We start from the raw sequence: 13,125 nt of genomic DNA, 5'->3' as shown, positions 1-13,125 counted from the left end.
ATGAACTTGTCCACCTAGTACTGAGCGTGTCCAACACATTTTCTTTCCCTTAGAGTATACAGCAATATATCACAGTTAAAGTCGGCAAAACGGCACCTTTCAGACTGGAGAGTTTTGGACGCAAAACGCTCATTTGGAAATAACGTATTTTACCATTAACACCCGTCAACCTCCGAAGACAGCAGGGCTATAAGGTGCCATGATTTCATAGCAACTTCAGCTTGTGAATGTTGGGTGACGATTTTATTTTTAGTTAAAACAATGAATACCCAAACAACAAACAAACAAACAAACAACAACAACAACAACAACAACAACAACAACAACAACAACAAAATGACATTTTCGCAAACCAGAGTTATTATTTCTACCACTACGTTTCGAAATGGAGAACGTTAAGAACGTTGCCGTAAAACAGGCCGTTGTTTGCGACGATGCAAAATGATGAAATACTGCTGGTCAGTGGAAATTACATATAATGAAATCCACATAGAACTTACTCCGAGTCAATAGTATATATGCTACTTGCTTGTACAAAATGTAATGTCTTAAACGTGAGTCATTATCAGCTGGGTTCAGTGCTATTTAGATTGTAAGTTTCCCCCTCGAAATATGTGAACTTAACTTCGCCCAAATGCGATTTTTAGCAAAGGGGGCCAAATAAACAAATTGTCCACTCCAAAATAAGAATATAAATGACTACATTATTAAAGTAATAAGTATGTGTTATAAATTTACTTATAAAGTCAAAGATTTATTACAATAGCGTGGAAAAATGGAGGGTCTATTTTTTTAATATGGTCGCTTTTACAGAGTGTGAAATAACTGTAGAAGAGCATCAATTTCTGATGTTTTGATTTGAAATCAATATAGCACATGTCGAGTGAAATAAAAGCAAATTAAATAGATTTATTGCTAAATAATTGCTCTGTGTTTACTTAAGGAAGGGCGGCCAACGTTAGACGAAAGTTCACACAACTTGAAAGTAAAGCATTCTTTGCTAACATGAAACTGTATTTACAGCATCACAGCCTACCGTTGACTTGGTTGGCTGCAGGTACTCTCTGATTACACCGATCTTTCAATGCTTCGAAACCCTTACTTAAATTATTACAACAAACAGTATCTTTACAATGTGTTTACATACTCTCACGAGTGGTTAAGTGTTACAGCATCTACAACCTATCTAAACACTCTTACTGTTCAATCGGCACGCACAGGAAGTTTGCTCAACCTACACCCAGACGCGTTTGGAGGATTTGATACAGTGACGTTTTCTCCTTGTTACCCTGGCAACTGTTATCTTTGTGCAATCGGCGTGAGAAGTAGCCGTTCTGACGCTCCAGAAATCACTGTTTCTAAATCATCGTAGCGATATCCAGATAAAGTGCCTCTCGTGGAAGGCCTCTGTTACGGAGTGTTAGCTAGTTATTGATCAAAGCGTATAGGTAAAGTGGTCTTCTTTTGTATTACTTTGGGGTCGTGCATAATTGCTGTTTCTAAGAGATTTGTCTTTTCAATAAACAATCGAATTTTGAATTCACTTTGAAGTTAAGTGTATACATAAGTAATCTCTGTCACAACCGTCTATGAAATCATTTACGGGTTTTCTTTTGCTGTAAACGATTTGCTGTCTCTGAAAAAAGTTGTGTTTGTAGTGGACAATTGTTGAACCAACTCCTTAATGCTGGGTATGAGTATCCCCTTAATACTATTAATGCGATAGTACCCGGCGTCTCTCTTTTCTCTTTCTTCTGCAAGAGGTACTTAAACCATTTTGAATAGGTAATGCAACTCAGTGCCCCCGAACAAAAGGGGTTGTTTGCTTTAGCCGAAGCTTATACTCGCTGAAGAAGAGCAGCTTTTCATCCGTGTGAATCGCCTCGGCATCCGATTGTTGTTGCGAACTTTGGAGTAAAATAGCTCCGTCAGTATTTGCACAGAGCTGATAATCATTCAGTGGTTTTGTTCCAATGGAACAAAAAGCGCACTGTGTTGGAAAACGCTGGCCCTTTGGACACTCACATGCAACACAATGTTACTAGTGTGAGTCACTGACACGGTTAGCCCACCTTCTCAAAACACATGAATGAATTGAACAGCGAAATTTCACTGCAATTTCAAAACCCACGTCTTATTTCTCCCTCTCATATTTACGTCTAGTAAAATTCTGTTAAACACAGACAGTGGTGTACGTGAAGATTTTTTCTTTGCCTAGCTATTCACCGTGAAAAGCACACCTTAAATTCCCTATTTTCATCAAAAGCAAACCGCTTGCCACCCCTTTCTGTTGTCACAGTTTTCCGCCTGGACTGTTTCATGCAATGAATATTCATGACAGATCATGATTTTTTAAGTGCCCTTTACAATCCACAGTGGAACATACAGTAAACTCCGTCCGTTTGCGTGATCTGTCACTCTGGCATTAAATCGAGACAGTGTAACCATTCGGTCTCTCTCTGTCACCAAACTCTCCAACCATTGTACAGAGGGAATGTATTTGTTCACTTTACCGTGATGAAACCGGTCATACAGACACCAAACGTACATCAACCGTAGCCGTGCAATACGTTCCCAATTCATAGCTGTGTCAGTTGTTACAAACTCATCGAGTTCTACAATATTGTAGAACGGTTTGCAGAAGAAGTAATAACACGATCGCCGATATATAACACTCACCCAATTGTTAGAAATCCTTCTGGCTATTGTCAATATCCATATCCAATACGTATGGAGTACTAAACTCTTCATTTCTTAAGCTAGCCATTGCTTTGCCTTAACAAGGAATTTTTTCTATAGATTGTCATGTGCATTTTTATAGGTTATCATGATTTCTATTCGAAATATGCAAACATAATGTATGTAACGTATTCTAAATGTTTATATTATGGAGTAAACCCTCTATACATTACACGTGACCAAAATCAGTTACGATTTTTGCAGTGTGGCTGACTTTTTCTTTATAATATTCATAAATTGTATCTATTTTTACAACGAATCTGATGTGAATAACCAAATTCAGTAATTTAAATGCTGGTATATTTTGGTCTGGCCCTCTTCTATTATGCGTTATCTTTAATTATGAAATATTTAAATAGCGTTTTCTGCCAGCATTTCGCATACTAAACAATTCTAACTTAACCACTAAAACTGAACAAATAAACAATACAATGACAAACAAAATGTAACAAAAAAGAACCACATGTTAGCATGGTTTTCTAGCGAAAAGAGCAGGCTGTCGGTGAATATACATTATTGCCAATATCAAATACGTACAGCTACCGAGATATAGATCGATCACTTAGTATATACATTGATCCAATGGTTCCGAATAGATGAATGGAATTGATTGTAAAGACAACGTCGTTGTGGTCTGCCCTTTCACAAAAGTCATTCAGCAGCCATTGATTTCCATACCTTCCAGAAAAATAACAACAAGTGAAGTGACTTCTAATCAATGGCTGAATAACATGAATGGTTGGACTTCGTAACCTTTCAATTAAGACTGTCTATATAGTTTATATCTAGAAAGGGTTGTCCGGAGGATGGGATTCAAAGATATACTTAAAAGAGATTCTACCCACCCTTAGTCTGGATGACAACATGGTGTCGAATCATCTCTGAGAGAAATCTTAAGATTCGATAAAGAATAGCACTAGACTACCACATCCCACTCCCGATGTATGTACACCCCCCCCCCATTTTCCCCCTTCGTTCTCTCTATTCTACCTTTCCCTGGATGTGTGTGCCATTCTCGAAACCCTTCTCTCGCTTCGTCTTCCCCTTCCCTTTTTCTTGTTCTCCCCTCATTCCATCTATATTATAAGATCAGTAGATAAAGTTGATACGACCCAGAAGTTTAAACTATATGAGCTAGAAACAAATACAAAATAAACTTAAAGTATGTTATTTTTGTCTTGTTTCATTCAACCGTGTACAGTACACATATGAAAAGTACTACATGTTTCAAGGCGAATTTTACATTGAAAGCATTGTCGATTCATCATTGTGCATTCGAGAAAAATGCAGGTACGACACATTTAATGGTTAATGTGAATGGATTAAAAACCGTGTGGATTGTAGAAGGGATGTGGGTTTAAAATAAACGATCAATATTTTTTACATTTTAAAAATTGGTGCCTTTCTTTGGTGAAGTCCTGGCGGTGTCGTAAAGTTTCCCTAGCAAAACAAGTAGGCGTAGCGAATGTTGGGCTGACACAATGAAATTGCCATTACCCCGTTCTACATCATTGCTCAGCGTTTTCAGCTAGAGCGGCGGAACTGAAGACTGGCAAAGTGCTTATATTTAAACACAACTAATGAAGTACACGGACTTTTGTACCATATACACGGAATGTGGTCACCGCGATTGCTTCGATAGTTCTGCCCGATGATCACAAGCTCATGGGGTTACATACTTGAAAAGACGCCGACATCGCCGTGTCTCGTGTCATAGGACTCCTTAAGTAGGCGTTGATTAATTCTCAAGAAATTGTTGTGCGATTGATCCTAGTACTATTCTAGTCACGTCAGTGTATTTGTTCATTTTTAGAGGCGTAAATAAAACAAATAAACACGAATCGGAATGATGTCGCAGCTATTTACAAATGTTCTGAATTGCCAACAAGGAGAAATAAGTCGGCTTAATGTTGGACTATAAATTCTTAGTCTATGAGTTCAAAAAGTGGGTTGGTCACAATCTCACCCTTTCAGGACACCTATCGGATGAGCAAAGTATCCAACAGTAAAAAATAAATAAAGGAACGCTATATCAGTGATTTCCACCAAACAGCTTTCGTGAGTATACGAACTTCCTCGACCTGATCGAGATCTAGATAGGTAAGGTAAATACGTTTGTTTGATTGGTCAATTCGACTGACGTCATCACGCACTCCGTTGGCGCAGAAAATATACTGTATCACATATGAACGTTAAAGGTTTCACACTATCTTCCGGCGAAAAGTGAAATATAGTTTGTTTATCAGACTACCCAGAGAGTAAACTTTTCAATCTTCATCATTTCAAGAAGGACTACACGGAGTGTTTGAAATGTTAGTTTCTGTTAATCGATTGGATTTGGTGGCCTTACAAAGAAACCGCCGTCTTCAAGAAGCTTATGGACTTGCAGCTATCGTAATCTTTCTGTTAGCTCCTCTTATAAAGGTCAGAAATCCGAACAAACCCACGGGACGTGTCATTTTTTCGTTGATTCTAACATGTACCCTCATTAACATGCATCTCGCCCAGAACAAATGCCATTGTTTCTCGATTTAGGTTACACTATAAGCAAGCATAATAATATACACCGCTCTGCATTACTGACTTCTCATATAATCTTCCGCTTGACTTTATTCCTTCACAGCTCGAATTAATTTACGTAAATAACGTATTCCTATTTACTTTTAGAGAGAAAAAATTGCATTCATAGTATATTTTAATATCTGAAATACTTGAAATTAAGACTGTATAAAGGTGAGCTGGTTGCTTTTACACTCATAATAAAGATATTAAAAATGTCTCGCTGCAAGAGTACGTTGGAAAACACGTGCACCATTTTGACAATTGGCAATCCAGGTACGTATGCCAGTTGCTGGATATGTTGTCAATTGAGTTTTTAGTCATGTGACGTATCAGTTGTTGAAAAAATAAAATAAAAGCCAAATTGTAAATTATCAACACCAAAAATGAAAATGAAAAAGAAGAATGAGTCATCGAAAGAGAAGTCAGCAAAACCATCAAACTACGCCCCTTCTCACACCAAGGCATCGTGTATCTGATGAAACTTCCGGTATTTGTCGGTTTTCCCTTTGCTACACAGCAATGAATTTAATGTTTATAAACCAGTGCAAATTTTGTCAAAAGGGCTCTATTTTGAAATTGATCACACAATTTTGAAATATCAAGCATAACAACGAGTTCTCTTATTTATTTTAGCAATAGCTCGTGTTTTCTCTGTGCGTCACATCTGGTACATTTTCCGTTTAGAATGGACAACATATGTGCTTTTTAAAATTCGCAGCCAACCTTTGGTGTATTTTCTTTTTTTTGACATCTAGATGAATAAGCAATGAAACAATAAAAAGAACACGTATGTGAGTAAACTTACCAGACTTGTAACACGTGATATACATGACTTGAATACTACAGCAACAATTCCCTTGATGACAAATAATCGAATTTGAAATATGAACAGAGAGTATCGTTCAATTTCATTTTATTTTCTTCCATTTTATTAGATCGACTATATTGGTTATTAGAATTAATATGTGACTCGCTCATCTTCTGTTGTCTCTATGGTAATGCATGAATGAATGAATGTCTGTCATAACAAACTACACGTCAGCAAATGTTGGTGACTTTTACCTTTACTTAGGATCATGATGTCAGCTTATGTGAGCGGCATTGATTGATACATGAAATAAATTTTAAAAAATTACCAACATCCAGACATTTAAACTCGTTTAAAACAGCGACGGGTGTACACCTTCCACTGTATCAAAATGGTAGGAAGAATACATTTTAAGACGCAGTGTCTTTTTGATCGGAGTCCATGTTGACGTTATCGTTGGTAATGATGCGTTACATCTTAGTGAGAGTACGAAAACACACGTTTAGCAGTGACAAAAACGTGCAAAATACAAAGACGGCCACTTTCACACATCATCACCTTCCTAGCTTATTATTGCGCAGACGCAGTGGTAAAGTGCCGACAGGTGTGCTGAACCTAAACTCCCAATACGAGATGAACTACGCGCAGGATGATACTTGTCACCTCGTCTCGTACACAGTCAAATTTCGTTGGCAGTGATTCCGTCTTGATGGATGTCTCCCCGGTGACATGTGCTCATCTCGCTGCGAGATGTTTTCGCACTTTCGGTAGTCCCTACAGACATGTTGCCTTTACAACAGGGGAGTGCTCGCTCATGGTGTGTTGAATATTTAAGAAACACCGTTCCTTGTTTTTTTTTCAAAAAGAAATTTGATGTCGACAAAATCCAAACAAATGTACAACAAGCAACGCATGAAAAACCACAGTACTGCTTTCAATTTTGGTTTACTAGTGTTAATTTTGACGTGGCAATAAACTCGACATAGTCTAAGCGACCTTGCACATTAAGCAAAGGGCGGTCAAGAACTTCGACCAGACGTCAGACCGATCACTCAGTTCTCTGATGTCAAAATCACTGCATCGATGGGGGCGCTATCACGCCTGTTTTATGAAGTCAGGCGTAGCTTTGAGGGCTTTGTTGGTCTGCGTCAATATTGTTGTCTTAAATTGAATAAAAACAAAACAAAATCACAACCCTCTACATTTTAAGTTAGACTACAGCTAAACTCTTACCATAAAAATAATTGCGGCGTGATATAATTGGTGTATATCCGCAACATGGACGGCGGTTATATTTACCTTATATTCCAGTGATAACATTTTCCGGAAATGTTATCCCAGTGATTTCATTCTATCTGTATTTAACAACCAGTGTATCCCTGGCTTGTCTTGTAATCTCATGTTAAGTGAGTAGATTGCACTGTTGAAGTGATCTTTACAGATCACACGACTGCTAACAGTATCGGACTTCAAGACAAGGATTTTGTAGGATAGCTTCCATCATTTAGAGCTTAAAAGATGACGGGTGTAACGTTACATGGTCGTCATTCCATTTCATCTTCACCGTTGTAGAATCCACAAATTTTATCAATCGAAGACCAACTCTTTGTTGGTCTGAAATGTAATCATCGAGAGATTCGAATTGCTTTATGTGTATAGGAAAAGATGAACAGACTTTAGTCAGTGGTTAGGTAGAGTACACCTTGTTAATATATATATTCCCCTTATCCAGCTCACTTATTTCCAGTCACATTTTTTTGGTGCACATTTTTATGGTAATTCTTCATTTTTCTACCCTTTTCAAGTCAATTTTAGACAAAACATAGAAATATTAATTGGATGTTTATTTTATAATCATAGGGAATGTACTTAAATCAGCAGTGTTGTGTGAAAGTAACAACGACAAATAACTACATCAAATTCAATAGTCAAATAACTTCAAGGTTTTATGTTATGGGCACAACTTTGACTGAATTTTTACTGATGTTTCATAACACCGAGGAGAACCAATACGAATACATTCAGATATAATCAGGTGTTTACCTATTATGTCTTGCCTTTGAAAAAAGATGTTTTATTCTGACTGTCACATGGTCCTTATGTATTTCTACATACATACATACATACATACATACATACATACATACATACATACATACATGCATGCATGCATGCATGCATGCATGCATACATACATACATACATACATACATACATACATACATACATACATACATACATACATACATACATACATACATACATACATACACACTTAACTTTCAGTAATATAGAAGGCCTTGTGTTTTCCCCATTCGCCATATAGTTGATGTTACATTTGCTAATTTAAAATCTTGATCCAAACATGCCTCGATACCTACAGAATTATATAATCGGTATGTAGTCCGTGTGACCCCCTAGCGGAGAGGTCATGCACTATATGGATTAATACAGGTTTGGGATCAGAAGTTAAGAACAGGAATTATCCACCGTATATTAGTATAGCCATCAGCAGGAGATTACTTCTATTGTAATTTTACATTAGTCAGTGACAACTGCTGACGACGGATAAGAATGTGTGAAATCTCTGTTATGGGTATACCGGGGGTCAGGATTCGGATACAGTTTAGCAGACTTTTGTAGAAAGTACTCAATTCTCAAGTTTAACTTAGTATATGTGTGGGCGACAAGAGAATCGAACAAGCGCTAAGCCCAATATTCGTGTTGTCTGCGTGTGTGGAGAGAGCGATCCTGGATAGATAGACTGATAAATAGAGACAGAGACAGACAGACAGACAGACAGACAGACAGACAGTCAGACATAGATTACCGTGTAAATAGATCTTATGACAGACACTTCTTTTGTAATAATGTGCATTTGATGTGTTGTAGTATTATGCAAGTAGCCAGTTTAATGACTAGTTTAGTGCAGAAATAATTATTCTAAATATAATAGTGCGATTCAAGTTCACTATATAGAGGTCTGAGATACAACACAAAGTAGTTTTCCCGTGTACACATCATGGTAGAATATCAACAGAACGACTATGTCAATAGTTTCTCATTTTGAATTGTTGTAACTTGAGATAAACTTATCAAGAAAATATATGTTGTTTTCCTAACAAAGGGAAATTAGCATTGCTAATTTATACGTCAATAAATCAGCCGTACGACTAGATTCAAATCATCATCATCATCATCGTCATCATCATCGTCATCATCATCATCATCATCATCATCATCATCATCATCATCATCATCATCATCATCATCTTTTAAGGAACAATCACTGTTACAATTGAAAACTAAAAAAATGCACACAAGGCTAGCAGGGCGAAGACACACGATCATCATCATCATCATCATCATCATCATCATCAGTCTCGCCATTTTAGTCGTTGTCAATGAAAGTAATATCAAGTGAAATTGGACAAAATAATGGTATACTATTTCAATGCATTTAAAGACAAGAGCGAAAATTTGAATTTGCCACCTTTAGTAAAATGTGAAACCTGTGTAATTTGCATAGTGTTTATTCCTATATCGCGAGTACGTCATACAATCGTGGTCGTCGGTACGATTTCATTTTCAATGAGAGAGAGCTGCCTGAATGCAAAGGAAGCCTCAAATACTAAATCCAGGAAAAAACAGTTTTAAATGTAAAATAGGATAATAGGCACTTGTAATTCCTAAAAGTAACAAAGAACCGAGCACGCTTTTGCGATTACCTTGGCGTTATTTATTGGGGATTCAAATTTCATAAAACAAGCTTAAGAGAAAGAAAAGGAAATGCGACATTGAAAAGCTCTACGTCTGTTTATCCTTCCAAGGATTTCTCGCTCTACTGCAACTCAACGGCGTTCCGTTCTGATTTATGATTGGAATCCTTATTGAAAATGCAAAGCAACACACGACTGCTTTGAAATTTACATTACGGTGTTGATATGCTTATTTTGGTGCTAGATTAAGACAGCTCTGTTGAAATCTATCACTTCGAATTGTGAGTTCAAAATTGACCTCTCGGAATTCAGGGATGGCATAATGGTCTTGGAGACAACGACTGTTGTCACAATAAGGATAGTTAGTTTGATAAAGTGTTTTTTCTAACCATAACTGACATCTAATTTTATCGAACTCTTGTTTCTATTTTTACAGAATATGGAGCACCGGGAGAAAACTTTGGTTCCCAGGGATATTACGATATATTCCCGGGTCAGCAACCCAATCCTGACGGACAACAAGGCGATATGCCATTTATCCCAGCTTCCCAAGCAGGACATGCCCCCTTGCCAAATATGGAGCAAGCGTTGCAACACCAACAACCAAACATCGGAGGTTTGCCACCTGAGGCTTATCTGCATCCAAAGGACGTAGGATCACCTAGTCCGGACCACATGTCATTGCATTCAGTAGACGGATTCAACGGAGATCGTTACTTGCCACCCCGATCGATGGCCGGAGGTCCTGGTTTTGGCGCTCTCACACACCCAGCAGATATCAACGAGACAGCCGTATCGTGGTGATGAACAATCTTTTCAGTGAACTCAGAGATTGGATACCGGAAAGCAAATATGTATAAACTATATTTTTTCACAAGGGGTGCTCTTTACAACGTGTTGGATTCACGCCAATCGGATGCGCTGTCGCCAGTAGCCATGACAACTAAGCATCTTAGGCACCAGGGATCGAAATAGACTGAGGAAAATAGTTGAGGCTCGGTTGATATACTGAAGAACAATGAGAGAATGATACAAGAGACTGCTATTTCTATCCATTATTGACACGATGCGTATAACGAAAATAAACAATTTTAGTGGAGAGAAAAGCTTATACGAAATAATAGCAACATTATGTTTTTTGTTCTCGATATCTGGGTGATAATTTAAGGGCGATAGAGATTATATGATTTTACTGCCATACATCACGATACGGAGACTAAACTCCATAATTTGTCGACACATCAACACCACTAAATCTCTGACATGTACAGGACACACGACACGCCCAAAGTTGCTTAAAATTACCCCTGCTTTTCGAAACACCGTTCTACAGAAACAGAGTCAAGCCATTGGCTTTGAAGATCGTACAAATATCATCAAAACAGTCACCGAGGCAAGATTGACCTTGCGGATGCAGCCATCCAATCTGTAGCCGTAGTTATAAATTTGGGACAAAAATCGTATTAATTTAATCCCAATTCAGTCAGACTGGACTGCCATTTTATTCACATCTGTATCGCAAATCTGATTACTTCAATTCGTAATGCGAAATTCAATAATGTTGAATTGAGTCGTTGAGCTCCGGTGAATGAATGCCAACCATCTCGGAGAAAACGAATTATTGGTCGAAAAAAATGCCTTGTACGTGCGACTATGATGCATGTAGTGGTAGACGGCAACACAGAGGAGCCCCGACTGATCGCAGTAACGTATTTTGGACCGAGACAAAACTGTAACTTCTCACATATCTTTTTCAACTATCTTCGTCTGCTTTTATCGCAAAAAAGAGAAGGCATATCATTTTTTAATTGCACATTTTGAAAGGGAAAATTTGTATAAAGGGGATGGCGAGTTGCAGTGCTCATTGAAATGTAAATGTTCCTCTGTTGTTGTAGATGAAATGTAGAAGCTACAAGTTTAGTAAACTGTAGATACTGAATGTATTTAGTTAGGATAAACAACGATTTGTCGGCAGGGGAGTGCCAATGACAAATTCGGGTTGTTTGGTTAATATTTGTTGGTTGGTGCTTTCCTCTACAGCACTGTTCATATTTTGCCAACGACTGTATCAGGACAACTCAAATTCGATGTATGATCTTAACCTGTTAGTATTTATATGGTATCTCCAGCTGGTTGTAATCTTTTATCAAACATTTCTTTTCTATTTGAAATTTTGAAAATTTTCGAAGCCCTTTCTATAGGCTGAGCAACTTTGATGTTCTTCTGTGTAGTTTATAGGCTATTTTCCCGCCATTTATATATTCTGTCAATATTTTGTCTTCTCCACACAAGTCCACAATTAATTATTTTGTACAATTTCAAAAAATATGATCGTCCATATTGGAAAAAACACAGGGTAAATTTCCCAGCTCATGCTTTCCTCTTGGTTTGAATGACTTGCAAATCCCACCAGAAGGAGTGTAAAAATAAAACTTTTCATTTATTTGATCAAAAACAAGATTTTTAAAAAGATTATCATTAGCTTGTTCACTTTTGAAATACTTACTGCACGAAAGTGTTGCCAACAATTTTAAAACAATATCCAAGTGGCATTTTTTGTGTATTTTGTGCAGATTTTGCTACACAAATAGATTTTATCGTGCACTGTGTTTATTTTTAAATGTTTTAAGATGACCAGAGTACAGGGCGACATGAAGCTTGATACTTTATGAACCAGAGTCTCTCAAACGAAGGAAACTGAAGAAGTCATTCCTCTGGATGTGGATTTCTACCCTATAGTTTCACGTCAGCCAGTGTAAATAATTTAGACTCTCAGAAACTGAATCGCTTGTAAACTTATTTTGTTTTCTCGCCCACTCTTGAAATAGAAACCGTACTATCAAATGAACACTGTACTGGATGGGATATTGAGTGGCCATGTTCTTACACTATAGGATGTCTTGTTCTGATTTTTTTGTACTACACCAAAAGCAATGTCCGGTTTTATTTCAAAGGACAATCCAAGCGAAAGATAATCCAAATGTATATTTCCTCCCGTTATTGTCAATCAAATAAATATTATTTATGGATTCATTGAAAAAAAGAATATTTCATTTGAGTGATTTTTAATCTTGTTTGTGTGATACTCTTTTCCCCGGTAATCGCATGCCGATGATCAAGCTTGCCATCTGGTCTCTCTGATTTCACTTGCTGTAGATAATTATATTGGCATCAGGGCCATCATCGCAGTATCTCATTTATTATAACGCCACGGTATTATGCTGAAATCTACACATGCATGACCTTGTACATTTCAATAGACAGAAACACGTGATCGATATGCGGTACCTGCAATTC

The 13,125-nt window shown here is 37.4% G+C and overlaps 1 protein-coding gene across 1 annotated transcript in view; it reads left to right on the top strand.

Annotated features, from left to right (window-relative positions):
- LOC144449108 (LIM/homeobox protein Lhx5-like) overlaps positions 1 to 12,847 on the top strand; it is a 37,397-nt gene extending 24,550 nt beyond the window's left edge. The window contains exon 5 of the mRNA XM_078139567.1: positions 10,265 to 12,847. Coding sequence (XP_077995693.1) covers positions 10,265 to 10,632 — 368 coding nt within the window. The 3' untranslated portion in view covers positions 10,633 to 12,847. The remainder of the gene's footprint in view (positions 1 to 10,264) is intronic.
- Positions 12,848 to 13,125: the final 278 nt, after the last annotated feature.

The sequence above is a fragment of the Glandiceps talaboti genome, chromosome 18 (assembly GCF_964340395.1).
Source record: "Glandiceps talaboti chromosome 18, keGlaTala1.1, whole genome shotgun sequence".
In the NCBI taxonomy this organism is placed as follows: Eukaryota; Metazoa; Hemichordata; class Enteropneusta; family Spengelidae; genus Glandiceps; species Glandiceps talaboti.
Note: the sequence above shows the minus strand (reverse complement) of the source record. Positions and strands in the feature narration are given on the sequence as shown.